Genomic DNA, 17,735 nt, shown 5'->3' on the forward strand with positions numbered 1-17,735 from the left:
ATAAGTGTTCCTGACAACGCTGTGTCCCTCTGTATTTAATACTACATCAAAATGACTAACATATTGCAAGGATTAATTTCCTTTCTCTTGGCACATGATAAAAAAGCTTAAGTTTTATTGCAGCAATGTAATAACTTTCAGTGGTTACGCAGTTATGCTCTGTAATACTGTTCACATGTCAAGCCAAACATTTTGGTATTTTTGTAACTGAAATTAATGCTTCCCAGGTTCCTACCTGAAGCTGCAAGAGATGCAGCCACAAGCAGACCCTTGCTGGCAGGGGTAATTGTACCAGCCACTGCCACCAGCACCACAGCTCTGAGGAGGTGTGAGTCCACTACAACACCATGCAGGATGTGCTGGCAATTCAGGGTCTGTCACAACACCCAGCCCCAGGAGCAGGTGCTTCTGTATCACAGCCTCTCAGCAAGGCCTCTGTTTCTGTTTGGATCTTTAGAAGCTTTGGCTCTGCATAGCTTAGCAACTGTATTGATAAGCCATAAGCACTGAGACTCAAAAAACAGAATGCGAACAGGTATTAGACTTCTGCTTGTTGATTTATCACTTACACCAATCACACTGCCATGTCTCCCACAAAGTGCTGTTTGGGCTGCACAACATTACATACAGACTCAGAATTGCTGGACTTTATAAAACTGAATGTTAATACCTACCTCACAAGTGCAGGTTATCCTTCTAGGATGGGGAGCTTCCTGTTGCAACTGATACACTGAGAGAAGGCAGAAGTTACATTCTGGTTAATATCAAATCACCGTACCTGTTAGGTTTTTTCATATCTATTTTCTGTTTAATAGACAACTTACTGCAAGATTTAATATGAATACACAGGTATCAATGTCTCAAAATTGCTTACAAGATGTCAGAAAAGAGCATATTTCTAGCCAAACCAAGATTACTAATTATTTTTACAATTAGTTGCTCAAGCACTAGGGAAGTCTCTGGCCAAGCAGATCAAAGAAGGAATTAGGATAAATGCAAATTAAAGTTTGTTATATGTGAAATCAGGCAGCTATCACACTTTTTGCAATGAGTGAACCCTTGTTGGATCACCAGAAATTCGGTGACAGACTACAGGAGTCATTCAGAACTCTGCAGAATCAAATCCCATGCTTTTGCCACTACTCAGTGGCGACCTTTCTGAACAAGGGAAAAAATGGCCTTTGCATTTGTCAGTCTAAAGACAGCAGGAGTCAAATAGCAGGGTAAAGCAGTTAAGGCCTAAGGTATGACATATACTTACTAGTGTCTTCCAAACCTCTTTTGTTTTTATTTTTAATATGAGACTCACTAAGCCAATTAAATCGTATGAGCCAGTGGCAACTTTATAGTTTTATACCAGCTGAGCAACTGTCAATTTCTATCATGAAACCAGTTTGGTTTGGTAAGTCACCTGCAAAACAAGGCTGTCAACACCAAATTATTACCTGAATAGGACCAGATTCAATAAAATGGGATTTGGAATTGTAATGTTTTCAAATTAAATTATGTTTCAATCATTAGTGCTAACACCAAGGGCTGACGTGTGCTGTCACTTTCTTCAGATAATAAAACCATACATTACTTTATACAGTAAGATTTCAGGTCGTTACTCTTCTTACTTGATGATGAGGCTTTTCCAATGACAAATAGTGTATTTATGTGCAAAATTACATGAGAATGGAAAAAAAGGCAAACTGCCCAATGATTTGGCAATCATAAGATCAACTGGAAAAACTGACTCCCTTTGTTCCAAACAAAAAAAGCTAATGTTTTCTTCCTGATGTTACTAAAAATCAATCCTAACCATTCTGTACCGGTATTACAAAAATGATTTATGCAACTGATGAAAACCAGCACAGACATATATAAAATAGCAATCTTCATTTCAAGCATAGTGTGATCCTTTATTTGCCTACAGAGATCCTCTAGCTTCTATTGTAAAAGCCATTTCTGATGGCACTAATCCTTGTCTAGATCCAATTCTACGAACCAGAGTAAGGTTCAAAAAGAAAAAAACCAACAAAAAAACATAAAGTGAATATGGGTGTCTGTGAATTTCAAAGAAGAGTACAGTAGAATCAACATATTTTGCAGAAATAGGCCAAAAGTTGTGAACTGTTTCCCTCTTTACTTCAAGCAGGTTTGAACAGGTTTTCTAGAAAGAAATTCCTTGTCCCAGAAGACAATATCTTTTCTCATCTTCCAGTCAGAAGCACAGCAGATAGACTAGTGAAGTGACAAAACAAAATGTGCATTTTTTCTCTAATTGACGTATGCATTTCAAACTTGAACATCAGTTTCCCTGCTGCAATTATCGCTAGGGAAGTCAAACAAGCCATTCCACTTCATCCATCAGGAGAGAGAAATACAAGCAAAGCCCGTGACTGTGCACTTAATTCTGCTCTATGGGAAAGGTTTGCTGCGGTGAACCAAAACAGTGCAGGAGAGGGGGTGTACATATTCATCTGAGCCTCCTGGCAAGCTAGCAGCCAAGCTGTGGTATTAAGAAAGGTTGGACAATCCTATTCCTGACAGCGGCCTGCAAGGAGATGCCCAAACAGGCAGTGCTACTCAGGTTCATGGAAGATACAGAAGCTTTTGGTGCTTCTTAAATTTATACTCAGATGTTACAGTTAGAAAGATTAGCATGGTGGAATGGCAAAAGAGACAATGGCAAAGGAAAAGAATGCTCACCCACACCCAAAGATCTAGGCTCGCAGGGAAAAACTCCACAAAGGAGGGATCTCCAGAAAGAGATCCTTCTGCAGTGGCAGCCAGCCCTTAAGTCAGGTCTAGAAGAGATGCAGCCAGGCTCCACCTTCACCTGTGCTCCCAGGCCTGACCCAGACCTTTCCCCAGATGCTCAATCAGTGCTTCAGGTCTTGACTCAACAGTTCCCATACACATAGATGAAAACAAAAATGAGTCTGTTTCCAAGGTACCTGGCTGAAACTTTTTTAGCTCTGACTTGAAAAAAATAAAAAGCTGAGATACTTACAATAAGATTTCCAAACAGGTGGTCGGTATTCATCAGTGTCTGAAAGAACAACAGCAGTTTTTAATGTTGTGTTAGAAACGTTTTAACACAGAAGAAACATCACAGAAGCACTTGCAGTATGAAGATAAATATTGCACCTGGATTCTGTAACTATTTTTAGTAATGAAGTACAGAGCAGCCTGACAGAAGTTCCTCCTCTTTACTTAGAATATATGGAAAGGTATTATCCTTAGCCACAAATAAAACCATTTACAAAAAGACAAACATGCAGATCAGGAGCCAAAACATCAGAGGGGACAGGTAATGTGTAGTGTTTTATTATGTACATAGAATCACTGAATGGTTTGGGTTGGGAGGGACCTTTAAGACCACCTAGATGTCTCACCCTAACCTCCCTCCAGACCAGGTTGCTCAAACACCCATCCAGCCTAGCCTTGAAAGCTTCCAGGGAGGGCACATCCACAACCTTGCTGGACAGCCTGCTCCAGTGTGTCACACCCTCACAGTAAAGAACTTCTTCCTAATATACTTTAAGTTCCTTGTTAAACAGCAAGAGAAAGATTTTCTAATCTCAGTTAATACCCTGAAAAATCGCCCCTCACCAAACTCACCCCTGCCATCACCTTCTTCCTCTTCTGGACAGCAATTAACTACCCCTAAAATAAAATCCAACACGGAAGTCCTTGTTTTGCAAAAAGAGAGACTTCTCCATCCTGTCTCTAAACCAGGTTAAGCGGAAGGAGATATTTTCCATTCTCAGTGCACGCGGGGTTTTCAAACGCAATTCCCTTTATCACTAAGGCAGCGTGTGGTCAAACAGCCACTGCCCAGAGCAAGGTGACCTTCAGAAGGCCCTGGAGATGTGCCACCATGCCCTGGGGCCCCGACAACACACCCACAAACACTGAGATCCCCAGCTGCCCACCAGAGATGGAGGATCAGCAGCAACAGATGCAGCAGTGGTCACCCACTCCTACTCCGGTATTTTTAATTAGGGCAATGCGAGTCGATTCATTCCAGAAGGACTGTAATGAGATCCTTTCGCGCTGCAAGGCCACGTGGAAAAAGGGCAAAACATGAAAGTGAAAATAATGGGTTTAGTCCCAGGAGAGGACTCTTATTCCCCTAGCTGCATTCCCTTCTGCTATAGCTTATTTCTGGCAGCATCGGCATCAGTTGCGTTGATAAATAAATAACGTCAGTGAAGGACAACACTCCGTATTTGTAAAATATGAGCTGACTGTTATGAAAATACAAACATTTTGGCAGCCTAACCTGGACTTGCTCGCACTCAGGCCATGTAATTGCTAGGGTATGGAAAGCACGATCATAAAACTGAAAAGCAGCATTATTTGTGCCAAACAAAAAACCCCAAACCTTGTTAAAGTCAGACAAGAACAGCAGTAACTTTCATAAAACAAACATGTAATGTTCAAAAATTGAAAGGAATGATTTATGTTATGCAGCTGTGCACAAGTATTTTGTTAGAAAATCCCTCTGTAAGCTCTATTGCCTTACCAGTGTTAGAATACCCCCAGGCCATCCCACATGAAAAAACAAAAGGTCTTACTTATTGTGATTCAAAACTAAAAGTTATCTGATACAAATACTGTAGCAGCAAGAACAGTGCAGCACCAACAGTGAAGGAGAGGGTCTGTAGTGTTCCCTTCCATGTAAGGATGTTTTAGAACTAAAATCACTGTTACACAAAAACCAAGGAGTACATGCATTGGATTAGCTGTCAGCTTCCTGTTTTTAAAGACCAGTTGAGGTGGTCCCATCTACCAATGGCTTAATTTTCAGACAGTACAGGCCTCTGTGTATGGTACCTCCAATTATGCGTCCAAAGAACCCAAAAAGCACTTTAAGGCATGATTAGTAAAACACAGATGCTGAACCCAAAATACATTTTCTCACTAACACTGCATCACCTTCCAGTTAACACAATGAACTCCACGCTAGCAGTTCTCAGATCTTTGTACAGCTCCCATCAGCACGGTATCTCAGCACTGCTAAGCATCGCCACAATAAAATCAAATCATTTTCTACCAGATACACTATCCGTGTACAGAAACTGCAGTTTTAAACTCAGCCTGGTCGAGCTGGCAGGTGCTGGAAGTTAAGAGCCTTCCTAACCTTTAGAAAAGAAAATGTTTGATAACTTCCCACTATCCCAAGCAATGAGACATCTTGAACTTTTCAGGAGTTCACTCTGATTGGAAGGATATGAGGTTTTGTTTTTATATGATTTATCAGAGCTTCTTCCAATTCTATGCCTTGAATCCATACTGATCTTCAATCATTTTCCATCCTAGACTAGAAAAGAAACAGCTGACTGTTTAAAACCTGTACTTTCAAGCTCCTAAATAGACTTGTCATATTATCAATACATACTCTTATAGAAAGAAAAGAGTAAGAATATCTCAATCTGATTCTGATCTTAAACTGTGATTCTATGATAAATCACTTTAAATCTCAAAGCAAAGGAAAGTTATAAGGGTGAGGGGAAATAACGCTGCAGGACACATGAAAATTAACGTACAGTCCTCTACCCTGTAGATCAGTTCTTATTCTTGAACCCACAGCAAAACAAAACCAGCCTGCAAAGCGAGTACCTTATTGCAGACCTGTAATGCTGCGGTGTCTCTGGTTTGGGATCCCTGGCTGTTTCTGCTGTTCTGCCAGCACTCACCGTGCAGCAGACCCCTGCTGGGAAGAAATACCATGGTGGGACAGGAGCTCTCCCTTCTGCGCCCAGCCTGATCTCCCTGAAGCATGTAGATTAATGAAAGAAAAAGGAAACTATGCAGACCTGTGCAAGAACTACTTGCAATTGAGAAGTGAAAAATCAAAGGATGACCGTCAGAAATCCATGCTTGCACCAGAAAAGGCTTTCTGCCAACAGAAATTCATGCAGCCATTGAGAAGTTCACATACAGACACAAGTACTGCGAGAGCATTTCAGATTTTTCCATAAATTTGACTAACTGTGACATTACAATGCAGCATTTCCCACCATTATTTTCTTCTTACTGGCCGCCATTTCGTCCATTAGATAAATCTACACAGCTTTAGTACTTTCTGAGTGCACGTTTTAACTGCAGATATGAAAACTGTTACTATCGCCTCAAACTGTTTAGACTGCTTGTCTCTGTGTATTCCTTTTATAGAAAGAATAAAAATATTTACCTCTGCTTGAAATGGTTCCTTCTATCTCCCCACTGAAGACCAGCCAGCCCTAGGGTAGAGCAGCAACAGCGTAACCATGCATGGTAACCCTATCAAGTAATTTAGGGCTTGCTGTGAGGCTTGCTACAGAGAATTCAGTTTTGTTTTTCTTTCACTGTACGTCATCTCCTGTAGCATGGTGATCTGTAACCCTCATGGAAGAGATCAGTTTAATGCTGTCTGGAAGGAAATAACCAGCTATCTGCTGGCACAGCAGCTCTTGCCCCAGACCTGGGTTGTGTTTGGCAATATCCCTGTCAAACAGAGGTGAGGCCTCAAAAGGCAAACCTTGTGGAAGAGGCTGACTCCTCACCACATGCACAAAACCTCAATGTGATTAGAAGTAAATCTAATTTCATGTTTTCTGAACAGCCTAGGCCCAAGGAATGGTATGTCATAAATATAAAAAGATACAAGTATAAAACCTTCTTCTGTACGTTACAGTCTAGTAAGCACTAACATGTGTTTTAAGATACTAGATCATGCTTTATTTGGCAGCAGTGTGGGTCAAATTTTAACTGCTGGGGAGGTGGATGACAAGCAGCCATGGCCGTTTGCTGACCCTTTAAACAGACTCCTCCTTGTGCCCCTGAAAAAACTTCTAGAAAATTCCTCCTCAGCCTCAAAATGTTGCTTATTAGCACCTTCTATATGCCCAAAGGGTTTACTCGACTTACAGAAATAAAGCTGTGTAATTTATATTGTTGGTGAGATTCTCAAGCCACAAAAACGTCAGAGCTGAACAGAGAATATCATTTCATCCCTGTCGTCAGAGTGCAAGTGCCAACAGTCTTTCAGAAACTAAAATCAAGGCATCACAAAATGCTTTAAGCAGTAAACGGGCCCTAGCCGTTTGGGCTTTTATGCACTCCAACCAAAATAAAACTCAAACAGCATCAAAGTAATTAAAGGATAAGTACAGCCACAGCCCTAGGCAGCAGCAGTAAACCAGATAGATGCAGCACCACAGCTTCAGAGTAGATAGGAGATGCTGGACTCTGCCAATGCCAGCACTTGGCAGCACAAAGCATTTTGCAGAAGCCCTCATCTGTGTGCTGTGGCAGGAACAAAATATGCCATGGGTCCTTTGCCACTGCCAGATGAGACCAAAGCTTTCTCTACAAAGCCTATGTCCTTCTACTACCTGCGCTACTAGCAGTCAGTGAACAAAATGGGCTGTGGGCAGAGCCTTGGTGTGAACTGCAAGCCACACGACATGGTGATGGCTGCTGCGGTGGAGCAGCCAGCCCATGCGGCAGGCAATGGGCACCAAAGGATGCAAAGAGGTTTGCTTCAGCCCAAGCTCAGTGAGCAGTGGAGACAGCTGAGGTCTGCTAACCTGCCTCGTGTAAAACGCACTCCTAACAAAGACTTCTTGAGCATGTAGCTCCTCCGTGTGAACATGAAAAGAGAAACGACCAGGAACCTCAGGTACAGATGGCCAGCACCCAACTGGAACACATAGGGTTTCACAAGCCACAACAGAACACCACAGGGCCTGTCAGGGAACAGGATGATTCCTGCAGGGCAGCAGCTATTCTTGGCCTTTTCTCATCTCTCCAGAACATATGATACGCTGTTTGACACTCGGCCATGATGACTGACACTTCTAGACTGCTATTGAGTCTTTGATGCTATTTTAATGTTATCCTTGGCAGGATTATTCCTTTGAATTCAGAAAAAAAAAAAAAAAAAAGCTTTGAAAACTTTCAGATGCGTCACCGCTGTTCTTCAGGCAAGGCACCACTATGTACTGAAGGAGCTGCAGTGCAAACGCTCCCGAATAAATCACTGCTAGTTTCCTCCCTGTCCTCACGAGAATAAAGCATCCCTTCATAGAGTCAGAAAGTTGGAAAAGACCACTGAGACCATCTAGTGCTGCCACCAACCCATCCCCACCATGCCCACAAATCGACGTCCCCCAGGGCCACTCCTACCCTTTTGGGAAAACCTCCATAGCACTGACTCCACCAGCTCCCCAGGCAGTCCCGAATGGCTGTGGCACAGCACTAAGCCACACTGTGACTCTGGCCTAGGAATGTTGTACTGGGACAAAATTTACTTATTTGCCTTCGCCCTTTTGTTTTCATATGTTTTTGCTTATATCTCCAAACAAGTATAATTAGGTTTCTAATTTTACGTAAGTAAAAACAATTAAGAGAAAGCAACTGTGAACCATACCCAAGAAAACTAGAAGAGTTACTTCCAGTCCTCTAATGCAACTAAGCAATGGCTTTGCTTGTGGGAGCACTTTCAACAAACGTAAAAGGCCCTACAAAAGGCCACGCTCTGATATCAGCCCTGAAGGGAAGAGAAAAATAAAATAAATCACATCGCCATCCCTGTGTCTACAAATGTCTTTTGTGAAGATGATAAATTCAGTGGAAATGCTTCTAATGGGTCAGAATGAGGCATCCAGTGAAAACAGCCGGAGTTCAGAGTCTTTTCTCATCAGGTATGCTATTACTGCCTCTACACGAATAATGTGAAAACTGTAATGGGAAATATTTTACCTATCATGGGCACTGCTGTTGCTAAATGGACTTGTCTGCTATGTGGTTAGACCAGGCTGCAGCTCATGTGCTTCTAGATTTTCTCTGAACTGAAGCAAGGGAAGCAAGTTCTTGTTTTCCCTCCTCTTTGCCACACAAACACAGCGGCATCTGACGACAAGAATGATTATGAATAAAAACTAAGAAAACAAACAAAAAATACCAATTAAAAAATTTACTTTGAAGTTTGTAACAACTGGAATTTTCGTGTCTGCAATAGCAAGCGAAGTACACAGCTCTTGCTGCCCTTTTCTTGACTGTAGTTTAAATGGGGAAAAACACAGTTCCATGAAAGCAGTTAGCTTCTCTGCTACAAGTTTCAACATCTCTAAAATTATTTCTCAGTATTACAATATGCATAAAAAACAGGATTCAGAAAGGCAAAAAAGATGTCAGGTGCCACCTTGTGGACATTTAATAAACAGAATTTAATTTTATTTTCTGTTTATAGAAGTCTGCCTTCAGACAACAGGCTGCAGGGGATTTCTAGCACCACTACCCGACACAAAGTGGGCTCGCTGTGGCTGCTGACAAGGGAGCCCAACTGGTAGCTGCCTCTGACCCTCTGATGCAGACCACTGTAAGGCTGATGATAGCTCTTTCAACTATCTGTCAAAATAATGCTGTCAAAATCAAATTTGTCATTTTCATTTCTCCATTTCAGTGAAAAACAGCCCGTCAATTATTTATTTAACCCACTGTGCTAAAGCTGAATGCACTGTCAGCTGCCCCAGGTTGCTGGAACAATGAGATGGGCAGCTCTCTACCATTTCCTATGGGTATATGAGCAGTCTTTTGCTAACAAATCCTGCAAGACCAAAGTTAACAAAAATACACTTACTGGATGAATCATATTTCCTAGATCCAACCGACGATTTGTCCAAATGACTTCTATGTGAGGAAAATAAAGTCTCAGAGCAATTCAAAGTAATGTCAAGTAACACGAACACTGTAATCAAGCTTCCCTAGTGTAAATCCAGACTGGCTTTCATTAGAGTTGCTGCTCAGTGCTTTGATCATGGTCAGATGAGTTTGCTTGGAAGTAGGCAGCAATTCACGTCAAAGCTATTGCTCTTACACAGGCCTCACTCTAGCCAGAACAAGTCAGACTAGGAGAAAATACTAACTTTCCTATATTTCCCTTCCTATTATTTATTTCCACAATTCCTTCTTTATCTCCTGTTCTAAAAATCTCTCTGCACAGGGACCAAGCTCACTTCCCATCATTTGTTTCAGTTGTTCCAAACAGTAGTACCTGCAAGGACACCATTACTTTTGCCTGAACTTCCAGCCAGTTACAACTCCTTAACCACAGCCTAAAGCCATTCACAAAAATAATTTCTTGACTCAATTTCTCTAACATATCTTCCAAAGGGTAATTTTGAGTGAAACTTGATTGCACAAATATTCTGACCAGCCACTCTAATAGCAGAAAATCCCAACATGATGTTACAGAAGTGTCTTCTAGCTGTAAATTAATCTCTTCCCCTGAATAAGAAATCTGTCCTGTCAAGGTCGTGTAGAGGAGACCCTAAATAAAGGAAGAGCTTTCAGGCACTTTTGAAATACAATCCCTCCATCAATTGCATAATGCCCTAATTTACTGAATCAAGAAGGCATGTTTAATCACTACTTGCTTGTTTGCCTTGAATGTTTTTCACAACCAGCATTGAAATAATGAATGTACATTCACTTTCCTGCTCTAAAATATTTTTAAATACAGTGTTGTGGTTTTACTAAAAGCTGAACCACAACAAAAGAGCACAACGCTGACCCTGCCTCCCCATGCATTGCTAAAAATCTGCTGAGAACTTGTCCTCCCTTCCATTTCAGTCCAAGATAGCTGCTGTGAATTCATTAGCCTCCTGTGGAAAAACACAAACAAAACCAAACCACCCATTAGCAGCCCAGGCAAAACCAGAGTCACACGAGAGAAAATTGAAAATTAAGAGCAGATCTGATTTCTGACTGCTGTTATGAACAGTCTCAGGGTGGACTCGTGCTCCAAAGCATGTCTCTCTGTTGTGGTGTAATAGATGTTGTTGCCTCTCCTTTCCCAAACTTGACCCGTTTATGTTCTTTGACCATCGGAGTTATAACAAACCTATTATGATTCTTATTACAAACAGATTTTCCATTTTCTAAAACAGTTGTCAATAACACAAGCCATTGCTCATGCAAAAATATGGCTTGTGTTTGCACTCTTATTTCCAGAACAGATGCAACACATCAATGCTCATGGCTGGAAGGAGGAGGACAGACTACCAAGTCCTCTTGCCTGGAACCAGGATCACTTTATAGTATTATGAAGGAAACTCCTAAAACACATTATTGGCAGGGTCAGAGAAAGGGAAATGGACACAATGTGGTGGAATGCCTTTTCTTGAGTTGGAATTAGTTTTTTTCCTCCAAATGTCATTCTCCAGATGCTGTGAGCTTTCACTCAATCCAAAACATGGAAGTACCATTTCTTACCTCTTTCTGTTCCCATACAAAACCTTCAAGAGGCCTACAAGGATGCAAATAGGACTTTTCATGTCAAGCAGATGAAAGCCACACCTTCCTTCTTGGCAATTTCATTGCTCACCAATATAACTACAGCAACAAAAATTTATCCATCAGTCTCTCCTTGTTTGTAGCATTAAACACATCTTTTTCATAAATCTCCTTCTCTGTAGGTTCACCTGTGGCTCTGGAAACACCAGGAGGCATGAGAGATGCCCTCCATCTGTCCTCAGCTCTTGCTACACTTCTGAGGATAAAAGCTGTGCTCTGTGGATGAGGACAAGCAGCTCAACACAGAGCTTGGCCACTGCCCACAGGGAACAGGAGAGCTGTCTGCAAAGTTCCATAAGATCAGTGCTCGAAGCTAGCCCCCAAAGTCTTTCTTTTGGATAATCCCACTTTTTCCTTCTCTTTCTTCTTCTTTTTTTTTTTTTTCCCCCCTCTCCATATGCTTTATTTGGATGGCTTCTCACACCTGTTCTGAACAATATTGACCCATCCTTACTGGAACCGAAAGCTCATGGCAACATCCACAAGCAAAGAGCAGACTTTGTGCTATGGAACATGATGTCTAAATAGAAAATAAGAACAGCTGCTGGCAAGAGCAGAGGCTCACATAGATGAAGTCATCCTATAGATGAAAAATTGGTATCCCTATTCCTGAGGCCCAGCAACCCAACAATGCCCCAGGCAGCACTGCCTCTCTGCATAACCTCTTCTGGTGTACTTAGCTCTGCTTCATAGAAAAAGCTTCACTGTGGCAAAACACAAAAACAGGCACGTGGAAAGTCATAGGATGTGACAGATCACTCTCCAGACTTCAGTTTAAAAATGGTTCTGGCCAACCTATGTGGCTAGATGGGGACAGCTGCGCAGCAGAATGCTGCACGCAATTGTCACAGATTGCAATCTACAGGATTTCTGCACAGAAATAGGGCAGATGCTGACAGAGCTCTGAGACACAGTGAGCGACAAGCACTCTGTTAGAGCAGCCCGTCACCCATTACCTCAGAGATATTCACCATCTCCCAGCAGCACCACATCCTCTGATCCTGCCCTGCACAGCCCAGACACCGGGGCTGCAAGTCACCTGCTGCCAAGGCTGAGCCTGCAAGGAGCAAGTTGGGGCAGAACCACCATCCTGGGCTGGTGCGGGGTCAGAGCCGGCCTGGAGTGCGTGGGGGAGTTCTTTAGCACTGCAATAGCATTCAGCAGAAGGCTCCCAAATATCTTCTCTACAGAAAGAACAATCATTTCATCTCATTGCTACGTTTTGAAATATTTCTCCGCTCCTGTTGAAACTCTGAAGATTGTTTCAGCGCCTTCACGGTTACATTCATAAACATACTTTTTGGAAATCCTGAAAAGGAAATCAGTAAAATTAATCACTGTGTCAAAAGCATGCTTCCCTTATTGGGTGTACATTCAGCCAGCAAGGCAGAGGCAAGGAAGAGCTACATCCTGTTGCATTTTTTGTTTTGTTTTCCAGTGAAAAGCAATCCAACTCTGCACTAAAGCAGATTCATATGGAAGTCATAAAGTGCAGATGAATACGTATGGAAGACTGCCCATACCAAATAATTATCAGCAGCTTTTATAGTCTGCTCTGGCTTTTATACTTACCAGATACTAACTCAGCAATTGAGGAGACTGAGTAGTACCCTGACATGTGAGAGCCAGGAACTATTAGGTACTGTACTAACAGCGGGTTTGCTTTTCCTGCCCATGCTATTACTCCGTATTTCACAGTCCCCCACCTTCTCTGCAGACAGAATAATTTGGTAGCTCTTTTTCCATTGCTGCAGCAGCACTCAAGACTTCCTTCAAGGCTACCTGGTGCCCTTGGTGCTCCATGATTTAAATGGTTGTAGTGGTGGCTCTGCAGGCCATGTAGCACGACACCACGCAGTGAGCAACCAACCTCCAGCACTTAGAAAACAGTGCTTGACCTTTACTTCCGGAGTGGGAATTCTCCCTAAGCTGTCCCAAAGTGTTTGGTGAGCACGTTTTCCAGAAATTCTGAAGTGACTTCAGAAATTTCCTTCTTTTTCTCATTCAGATACAGGATGAGCAAATACTTTGAATGCTGGAAATGCCAAATGCATCGGCTCTTCCACGCTGGCAGAGGCTGTGGCACATCACACTGCAGGCTGCCCAGCTGGAGGCAATCAGCCCTCCTCCCAGGGACTAGCACCTAGATTTAGCAGACCAAATATTTCAGTGATTTTAAATTACACTTTTCTTTGTTTCAAGACAGATCCGGAAAGGCAAGATCTAGAGGGCTTTCAATTTCCTGCCATCCTTTATGAAGATTTGCAAGACAGATACAATCTATCCCACTGAAGTTACAAATCCTGAGTGTCTGCAAAATCCTCAGCCAGGAGCCTTTATGCCAGTTTATGATTACATTGTTTAAATGCTTGCAAAGCTCTGCGGGCAGCTTTTGGGTTTGTCTTGCTGCGCTTTATCTGAAGCCTGCTTCTGTGGAACTGCACGATCTGTCCACAAGGTGGAGCAGCTAAATAGCTCGAGATGTGAGCACTAAACTGCTGGCTCTGGAAGAAAAGAAAATCATCTGACAGGGAAGGTGCTTATCGAGAAATTACCTGTACTCCTGAAGGATTCTGATACATGTGCTTTCACTTGGCACAAGCAACATGATCTTCCAAAGAGTTTGTATTAGGCTTATGTTCTGAATTTACTGATTAAAACAGTACTCAAGTATAGTACTCTATATGCAAACACATTCTGGACACTGAGACATGCTTTCTATCACATAAAAATCTGCGTCAACAGCATTTGGGAACTCCTCCGTGGTCTGACGATCCAGAGAACAGTCCTCCCTGACAGCACCAGGTGAGATTCCATGCTGTGCAGGTTGCCTCCATGTATGAGCAGCTCACAGGCAAGGAGGAAAGGGATGCGAGAGGATTTCTATGGGATAAAAGACTGTGGAGAATTGTTAGGAGGGGGTGAATTCAGAGGGCTTCTGCTGTAGCTGGCATGAATTAAAATCTTTCTCTGCTCCATTTTATTTCTTATTCCATCTTTCCTCTCTTCCTGAGTTACTTTGGTTTACTTAAAAGAAGGCAATGCGACTATTAGACACAATTCTTGACCTAATTCTAGCCTCTGGTTCCTGGGCAGATGCTTTGATATATTCTAATAACAACAGATATATTCCTGGAGAGCACAAGGCGCAGCAGTAACATTTTCTATGTCAATCTCTACCTCTCTGAGAACATTCCAAAACCCTGTACTTTTCACACGTGGGCACAACTGGATCTGACCTTTACAGCTCCAGCAGTTACCTCTGTGATATTTCCTACAATATTCAGTTACAGAAAACACAGTTCTATACTAGCCACTGCCTGAAGCACAATTCCAAGCACTAAGATGGGAAGCCACGAGTGAAATTTTTCCACCTCATTTATAAGCGTTAGTGTCGCTTCTCTAATACTTTGATCAATGGATACCCCTGTGCCAGTTAACAGATTCATCCTCTTTTCCCTGCTCCTAAGTAGGTTTTTATTTCCATTCTTCCTTGAGACTGCGTTGCCAGCACAAGCTTTTCAAGGTTGCTGTCCTTACTTGCTTCATTAGGTCTTACCCATTAGGTAGGGTTAGCACAGAACCTAGGAGAAAATAGCCTTATGATTCTCAGCACTTGGACACTCTCCTTCCCACCCACATGAATGGGATTTGGAAGATCAATCAAATTCACCTCTAACATGGCTTCCATCCACGCTTAATGAATCACCTTCACTTCTAAATCTTGCTTAAAAATAAAACAAACAAAAAAGACAGACAAAAAACACTGCTGTTATCTATAGTTTTGTCTAATTGAATAATTCCAAGTTCTTCTCATAACTAGATGTTGACATGCTTAAATCTCTGTTAAAATCATTGGCCTGAGGCTACTGTTCACCTCACCACTCTTGTAATCCCTGTAGCGATAACAACCTTATCACAAACGCACTGATTCCATGAGAAAACTTCCATCACATCTTTCCACACAGAACCAAACTGAAAAAACACTCTTCTGGTACAGCTTGTTTCTTTAACTATGTTACTATTGGAAAATACTTGCCATGACAGCTTGCCACGAGTTTTAAAAGTAGTTCAGGGCAAAGAAGAGAACAAGTTGAGTTGTGCACCACCTGCTTACCCCATTCTTAGTGGCTCTGCACAGGCAGCAATAATCACATCAATTTCTGAGCACTTCCCACCCCACGGTGAATCCACAGGCGTTACCAATAGGTAAGCCTTCTGGAGAGGAGCTTTGGCTTTACATGTTCCTCTCACTAAGCCAACCAAGTAGCAGAAAGGCTAAAAGCCTTTCCCATGCAGGCAAAACACTCAGAGAACAAGGAATTGATTTCACTTCCATACAGTACCTTTTTTTAAGACCGCGACAACCAAAAAGATGTGTTTTGCCAAAAGAATCACAGCCCACCTTTCAGGGCAGCAGTGATGAGACAGTGGGGTTTTGCATGGAAAGCAGTAATCACAAATGCACAGAAATGAAAATGGTCACTTGTTCACAAGCACCTCAGTGACGGAACCATCTCTTTCCAAGGCTTGCTCCATACTCATAGCAACAGATAGATTCATAGGAGGTTATTTCTGCAGTTTCATGTCTCATTTCTTACCACCAGTGTTCAGGAAGGGAGTTCTCATCCACTTGTGTGCTCTGAACAGGAAAGCAGTGTCACAAACAACGAACGATAGATGTGGTCAGGAAGAGCTTCCCTGGCCATTTGGAGACATCTTCCTCAGTTCACACAAGGCAGTTTGTTAGCAAACAAACAGAAAGTGAACAGACAAGCAGTAACGCATAACAAAAAACTCTTCCAAACAACACTGACTTCCTTTAAACGCTTCTCAGGACACCCAGAGGCAAAAGCATCCTCAGCAAACAGCTGCAGCAATAGCACAACTTCACATATCCTCTTTTTCCTCTACCTTGTTTGTTATCTCTCCCATATTTCAGCCATCCAAGCAGAATGACAGCACACACCTCAGCTTTGCCTCCACAGCTCCACCTATTAGCAAATGGGCCTCAGGGAATCCAGCCACAGAATCGCATCTGCGAGCTCTTCCTCCCTCCAAGACAGGCAGCAGAGCAGAACCTGCGAGTTCCTTCAGCTGCTTCCCAGCATGCAGCCTCTGCACACCTCCATGCACCATGACTTTGTGCTGAAATAGCAGGGATGGACGCAGCTTAAACTCCATTCAGCTGCTGCAGCAGGCAGGAAGAAATGGTTGCGGAGAGGGAAAAAAGGCTACTGACAAGGTTGTGGTGACTGAATGGACAGCCAACCTTCTGAGAGCCTCCAAGTGCCACCCTGAAGGCCCCACCTGCAGCTAGCATTCCAGTGGCTACACAGAGCAGCTTGGCATTCTGTAGCAAAGGGCAATCTCCAACGGGAGAACTCTCAGCCATTCTACCAAGGAGATATAATGCAGCCTATCCACCCTTCCAACTGCCTGATAACCACAGGTCTGGAATATATGATGTCACCCTGCTTTCTAGCCCTGTCCCCTTTTAGAATAGCCTTTCACCTACACACTGAAATAGCCATAAATCAACATCAAGTGCACAAAAAAGGCATGTTGCAACACTTCCCATCCCTCTCCTTGCTCTTGCTGTGCTGACACATATACACATTAATTGAAAGGAACCCACCAAACTGGGTGGATTTTCTTCCCAAGCTGACGTGGTAATTTATCTCAAGTTTTATAGTCTTTGTGGCACATCCTATCAGAAGCGACCCAAGATCATGTGAAATTTTATTCAGATATACTATTATAGGTTAGAAAAAACATGGAGTATTGAGCCTAGAATGTACATGAAAGTGCAGAACCACAGCAAACAGGTCCTGAGGGAGGGTTTCGCTCAGGATACTCATTGGCATACCAGGGGTGCGAATTTAAAACAGCACAGTTACAGCTGTGTAAGCCCAGGAATACACATACTCGTTTAGGTATGCTTCTCCTGTCTTTTCCCAGATTTGCAAGAAGATTACATTGAAAATGGTTAAAAATACTTCTATATTCTTGAGTGGCATATTATTGCATTGAGATACTACGGGTCAGAGGCAGCGTGGCAACTGAGAACACATCCATCCAGAGGCAGCCACAACCAAAACAAAAGCTGAAGGCTGTCCTTATGCTTTAAAGCAGACACCTTTGGGTCTGTTGTTGTGTGTGAAGAGACAGCGTGCAGCAAGTCACAGCAGCTCAGAGGACACAGCAATATATGAAGCTGTGATAACTCCACTGTTAGCGAATCACAGCTTTACCTGCATACATAGCACTCGCTTCCTGTACTAACCCAACTCCCCCTGATGCTCCTGTGCTCATAGTTTAAGATGCGCTCCTCTGCTTTTACACTTACGAAGGGTTTCACATCAATTTATTAACATATAGTAATCTTATTTGCTGTGCCC

General features: G+C 42.6%; 1 protein-coding gene across 1 annotated transcript in view; it reads right to left on the bottom strand.

The window, feature by feature from the left end:
• CHN1 (chimerin 1) overlaps positions 1-17,735 on the bottom strand; it is an 81,051-nt gene that overhangs the window by 62,058 nt on the left and 1,258 nt on the right. The window contains exons 2-3 of the mRNA XM_042874512.1: positions 2,999-3,037; positions 675-730 (exon numbers count right to left, since the gene is read on the bottom strand). Of these exons, the coding sequence (XP_042730446.1) occupies positions 675-730; positions 2,999-3,037 (95 nt within the window). The remainder of the gene's footprint in view (positions 1-674; positions 731-2,998; positions 3,038-17,735) is intronic.

The sequence above is a fragment of the Lagopus leucura genome, unplaced genomic scaffold (assembly GCF_019238085.1).
Source record: "Lagopus leucura isolate 7727_CA_CO unplaced genomic scaffold, USGS_WTPT01 Super-Scaffold_100012, whole genome shotgun sequence".
Classification (NCBI taxonomy): domain Eukaryota; kingdom Metazoa; phylum Chordata; class Aves; order Galliformes; family Phasianidae; genus Lagopus; species Lagopus leucura.